The sequence below is a fragment of the Pseudochaenichthys georgianus genome, chromosome 17 (assembly GCF_902827115.2).
Source record: "Pseudochaenichthys georgianus chromosome 17, fPseGeo1.2, whole genome shotgun sequence".
Classification (NCBI taxonomy): domain Eukaryota; kingdom Metazoa; phylum Chordata; class Actinopteri; order Perciformes; family Channichthyidae; genus Pseudochaenichthys; species Pseudochaenichthys georgianus.
The window spans coordinates 37,699,872-37,706,060 of NC_047519.1; the positions used below are offsets into that span (position 1 = coordinate 37,699,872).

Below are 6,189 nucleotides of genomic sequence, written 5' to 3' on the forward strand. Positions count from 1 at the left end.
TCACGGCAGCATTTAGTTCTGTCACAAGTTCGACACTTCTATTATTGTTTGTTTGGTGGCTCATCTAAACTCTCCTGTCATTTCAGATCCCGCCTTCCTCCTGGCCCTTGTAATCAGCTCACTTCCCTCACCTGGTCTCCCAGCCCTTCCCCTCACCTGTTACTCATTCCCTCATCACTCCACAGTATTTATACCACCTCACTATCACTTGTCCTTTGCCAGATTGTCTTGTCGTTTCCGCCAAGCTCTCCAGTGAGTGTTGTGCTCTAGCCTAGATATTTGTCCTGCCCGGTTTTTGATCCCTGCCTGCCTGTTTACGGATCTGGAGTTCCTGCCTGCCCCCTGTCTGGTTTTGGTTGCGTGTCTGACGGATGTCCTGGTTCTGACCCTGCCTGTCCCTGACCTGAATAAACTGAACATTGCTATACACTGGTTGTATCTGAGTCGTGCTATTGGGTTCTGATCTGTACCTGTGATCGTGACAAGTTTAGTCAGTAGCTGCCGGGTCCCGCATGAACTCAGCCCCCTCCTTTTTTAAAAGCTTTATACCCCAAATCAGCACTTTAGTAACAGGAAGTGAAATAGAGGATATGAGGCATGGCTAGATTGGGTGATCTGTTTGGTTTTTTGAGCAAAACACTTCATAGACATGTTTTTTATATATTTGTATATATCTGAGACCTATGCTATTGCCTAATAATAGCACGATAGGTGACCTTTAATTGGAATTCGTCAATATGGAGCACATTTTGTAAAGTGAGTAAATTAATAGTATATATATATATCATATATAAACACATTAATTCAACATTTGAGTACATTTTTTAGGTACTTTTACTTTACTTGCATAAATGTATTGCTTGTACTACATATTAGAGGTCAATTGTGTACTTTTACTGCACTTCATTTCTTTAATACCTTTAGTTCATATGCAGATTTGTATTAATGATGTGGAAGTAGAAGTACCCGAAGTATACCTAAGTAGGCTACATTACTTGAGTAAATGTACTAAGTTACTTTCACCATTGTTAACTATGCAACTTTCCTTTTCAGAGAATGGGCTTCCACAAGTATACACATTTAAATATAGTGAAATACTCACCACAGAAAGCCAGTAGTTTCATGGAGGAAGGCAGGAGAAGTTAGACTAGAAAAAGCAGAAAAAGCTGAATATTGTAACCGTTGAATGGCGACTGCGTTTAGCTACAAACTGCTGAACCTAGCGGAGAAATGTAGAAAAGTGAAATCATTTGAATGAAAATTATTAAATGTTATGGCACCTTGGACATTATACAAGAAGAACATCCTTTTTTATTTTTGAAAGACAAACCTTTATTAATATCCAAACATTTAATTTGATCACACATCCCATCAGTAAAGTCTGTTCAATGATTTCATGACCAGTTTCACTTCATCCACACCATCAGAATCTCAGCTATTTCAAACAGAATCAGAAACGATTTACTTGCTGATTATTATCATGATAATTAATGTTCTATAAAACATCAGAGTACCCACTTTCTATTTGGATAACAACAACAACAACAACAACAACAACAACAACAACAACAACAACAACAATTAGTCTGCAGAGAAATAACTGCAATATTATACAATGTATTTCCCAAACAAAGACTCTAAGCTATTGACAGGAGAATAATAATTGATTGACTTATTGATTATGATCATGACGGTAAGTAATATAATTTTAAATAAACATTTAATGATGAAATAAGTGTTATAACCATCTGGGGAACTCATTTGTTACTTAATTTGGGCAACAATAATATATAATCTGTCAAAATAAAACATATTATAAATGTCTCTATTGTTGAGAAAGTGGCCAGAATAAAATATCTACAATGAGAGAAGCTCTGGTGCTTTCTCTCTGAAGACTCAAGCTTTACAAGAGAAACAACAACATACAAATACATCAATATCGATATTCAACAAGTATTTAGAGCAAAGTTTACATTTCCATGCAGAGAAATATGAGTTGAGGTGAACAGCAACCCTCCTGAGCAGTGACAGCCTCCACGGCTACACAGACACAGGAAGGAGCGCCGCCTGAAGAAACTCCAGCATCTACAGAACAACTCGTGAGAAGACGTTAAAGCACATCCCATCATGTTTGATTGACAGCTGATCTCTGTGCAGTGAAGACATGAACAATCAGCTCTCAGCAACAATGATGGACACAATGAGTTTAAGAAGTAGAAGAGTTCCTCAAATGACTTCAGGCTATTTCAGTTTACAAAACTCAGCTGTGGTTCCACAACCACAACCATGAAGACAAACTCCAGCATGTAGCGGCCGAGTGAATGTGGTCTGGACTCTGTGGAGGAGAGTCATGGTTTCAGAGACGCTGTAGAAGGACAGAACACCTGCTCTGTGATCCAGGTACACTCCTACTCTGGAGGACGGAGGACCTGAGACAGGAGTGTCGATACTGTTGTGACTAAATGAATATCTGTTTTGGAAACAAGCTAAGGACCAAGATTTGTCATTGTATCCAAAGAAAGATTCATTCCCTGCTCTGCTGATATTCTTGTATGCGACTGCTACATAAACTCCTCTCCCTCTCCACTCCACCTCCCAGTAACAACGTCCTGTCAGACTCTCTCTACTCAGGACCTGAGCATAATAAGTGAATCTGTCTGGATGACTAGAATAAGACTGATGTTGTCCCATGTATGTTGCTTTTCTGCCCCCCTCAGATAATACCAGCAGTGTGTTTGCTGTGTTTGGATCCAGAGTGATCTCCTGTGAGTATCTGAAGAACCCAGCTCTGGTGGCGGGCTCTGCTGCTGGCAGTAAAACATCCACTTCAGTCGGTGAGACGTTTGTCCATTCCTCTCTCAGGACGTCCTGTAGTTTGTCTCTGACTGCTGACAGGGCCGCCGTCACGTCCTCAAAGTAGCTCAGAGGACGGATGTTGGTGCTGGAGGAGTGTGTAGCTTCACTGAGGGCTGGCAGTGAGGGGGGGTAGCTGAGCAGAAACTGGTTGTGGTCCTCTGTGTGAGACAGCAGCTCCAGCTCAGCATCTCTCCTCTTCAGCTCAGAGATCTCCTGCTCCAGCTTCTCCTGGAGCTCTCTGACTCGACTCACTTCTCTCTCCTGCTGGGATCTGACCTGCTGCTTCACATCAGAGCTTCTCTTCTCCATGAGACGGATCAGCTCAGTGAACGTCTTCTCACTGTCCTCCACTGCTTTGTCAGCAGAGCCATTGACGGCCTGCACCTCCTGCTGAAGCCGCTTCACCTCCTTCTCTCCGTCCTGGATTCTCTGCTGGATGTTTAGTCGACTCCCCTCCAGCTCTCTCTGCCTCTCAGTCCTCTCTGCGGCAGCTGACACCGTGTCGTGGCCTTTGTGTTCGTCCACAGAGCAGAGATAACAGATACACTGCTGATCAGTGCGGCAGAACATCTTCATCACCTCGTCATGACGAGAGCAGATGTTCTCCTGGAGCTTCTTGGAGGGCTCCACCAGCTTGTGTTTTTTAAAAGTAGCTGCGTCATGATGAGGCTGGAGGTGTTTCTCACAATAAGAGGCCAGACACACGAGGCAGGACTTACAGGCTCTCAGCTTCCTCCCAGTGCAGACATCACAGGCCACATCTCCAGCTCCAGCATAGCAGAGATCAGCAGGAGCAGCTTGGAGTCCAGTCTTCTTCAGCTCCTCCACTAAAGCTGCTAACATGGTGTTTTTCAGCAGGACAGGCCTCGGTGTGAAGCTCTGCCTGCACTGAGGGCAGCTGTGGATCTCCTTCTCATCCTCTCCGTCCCAGTGGGCTTTAATACACTTCATGCAGTAGCTGTGTCCACAGGGAATAGCCACCGGATCCTTCAGTAGATCCAGACAGATCGAACAAGAGAAGGTTTCCCGGTCCAGCTGAACTCCTTTCTGCGCCATTTCTCCTCTCAGTGGCAGCGAGTGTCTGAGTTTCACTTCCTGAGAGCTGAAACTATGAGAGCTGTGATCTGAACAGCATGTGTGTGTGCAGTGAATGTAGCCTATCAGCTCTACCCACATGTTGGTTACACCCATCCTCCTCAGTGTGGATCTAAAGGGGAGGAACCAGGAAACACAGAGTGGAGCTGGCTGTGTCTGAGAGCAGGAGGAAGAGGGAGGGCTCATCAAACTCTGACTCATTCCAGGAGGAGGAGCAGACACTCATTTACAAACGGAGCCTCGCTTACAACCTGCTCTACATTTGAAGAGAGCTTTTAGTTGTAAAATAAGTGGGTAAACTTACAAATTCTGCAGGAGATCAAATACTTATTTCCTCTACTGTACATGTATAGCCTCAATGTCCTGAAATAGCTGATTGATGTAATAATTGAATGTACAGTAAGTACATACAACAGTAGTTGTATTAGAAGTAGTAGTTGGAGTAGTAGAACTAGAAAATGCATTTCTTGCTGAAAATGAGTGCAAATGCTGTAAACTGTGAACATTTGTTGCTGAATTTAGTTGAAAATGCAGAAAAAGCTGAATATGTTATTAGTTGAATGGTAGCTGCTTTTAGGTACAGAGACCAAGTCAGTGTGTTGCTGAACTTAGCGGAGAAATGCAGAAAAGTGAAATTATTTGAATCAAAATTGTTGACTTTGAAAGTGAAATGTTAAACTGGAAGAGTAGGAAAAATAGTGAAGAAGCTTAATATTTAAAAGAAAAGGTTTAAAAAAGGTATAAACAACTAAATGTATAGCCTCAATGTCCTGAAATAGCTGAATAATGTAATAGTTGAATGGTTTCTGCAGCTGAAAGTAGGCTGAAGGAGTTAGATATCAGATGTACGTAGTAGTGAATTAATGTGTAAAAGAAAAGAAAGTGAAAAGGCTTTGAAAAGCAGCAGAATATTTTAACTGCACACTTTTGAACTAACTTGATGGCGAGTGATCTGTCGCCATGGCAACGGCATTTGATGAAACCCCACAATACGCTTAGTTGTGTTGATGGCTGCATCGTTACCAAACCTGTGAAGTTTTGGGCCGTTTGGAGCATTTTCACTGAAGTTATGAGAAAACCGTGTTTCATGGTGAGCATTGCTATGGCAACGGCATTTGAAGAAATCTCAAAATTGTCACGTATATGTCTTCACGGCTGGACTGTTAGCACACATGTGAAGTTTGAGCACTTTTTGACCATTTTCATAAGAGTAATAGCAATATCGTGTTTTATGGCGAGGGATGCTTTGCCATGGCAACAGCTGTTGAGGAAAACTCACTATTGGCACATAGACATGTTGAGGGCTGCCTGCATAGATATATATAACACGTTAATAACGCGTTAACGCAAAAAAAAATTAATGCCACTAATTATTTTAACGCGATTAACGCATGTGTAATTGTTTTCCTCGGCCGCCCCGTAGCTTCAGAGCGCATCAAGTTTAAAATACCATCTACAAGCTGATGCTGACAGCCCCGCTCCTGCTGCCCGCTTGCAGCAGACCACACTTCCACGCTCACCGGCAGGCACCGACTGGCTATTGGGAGGACCGGGAGGGTGTGTGTATGTGTGGCCCGAGCGAGCGAGAGAGAGACCTAACGTGCATTTCCAACTAAGCTGTTGAAGGAAGTTTTTCCATTAATTAGCACTTCTTTATTCAATATTATGAATATGTGTTTATTATCAGGCTATGTTCCACAATCATTCAAAGTAGCAGTGATAAAACCGCTTCTTAAAAAGCACAACCTCGATCCAGAGGTTTTAGCCAACTAAAGACCTATTTCTAATCTTCCGTTCCTCTCAAAAATTCTTGAGAAAGCGGTCGCAAAACAGTTGTGTGATTACTTAAAAAACAATGATTTATTTGAAGATTTTCAGTCTGGCTTTAGAACACATCATAGCACAGAGACAGCTCTGGTTAAAGTCACAAATGACATTCTAATAGCCTCAGACAAGGGACTTGTCTCTATTCTTGTTTTGCTCGATCTCAGTGCTGCATTTGATACTATTGACCATGATATCCTATTGCAAAGACTAGAGCACTTAGTTGGCATAAAGGGAACTGCTTTAGGCTGGTTTAGGTCCTATCTATCTGAACGCTCTCAGTTTGTACGTGTTAATGATGAATCTTCCACGCAAACCAAAGTTAGCCATGGAGTGCCACAGGGCTCAGTGCTCGGACCTATTTTGTTCACATTATATATGCTTCCGTTAGGCAATATTATAAGGAATCATTCT

General features: G+C 42.5%; 1 protein-coding gene across 1 annotated transcript; it reads right to left on the reverse strand.

Moving 5' to 3' along the window:
• Positions 1-1,313: 1,313 nt before the first annotated feature.
• Positions 1,314-5,978, reverse strand: LOC117462246 (tripartite motif-containing protein 16-like). The gene has a single exon (XM_034104385.2). It carries the CDS (start codon positions 4,150-4,152, stop codon positions 2,242-2,244), a length of 1,911 nt encoding a protein of 636 aa, XP_033960276.1. The 5' UTR covers positions 4,153-5,978; the 3' UTR covers positions 1,314-2,241.
• Between the last annotated feature and the right edge of the window lie 211 nt (positions 5,979-6,189).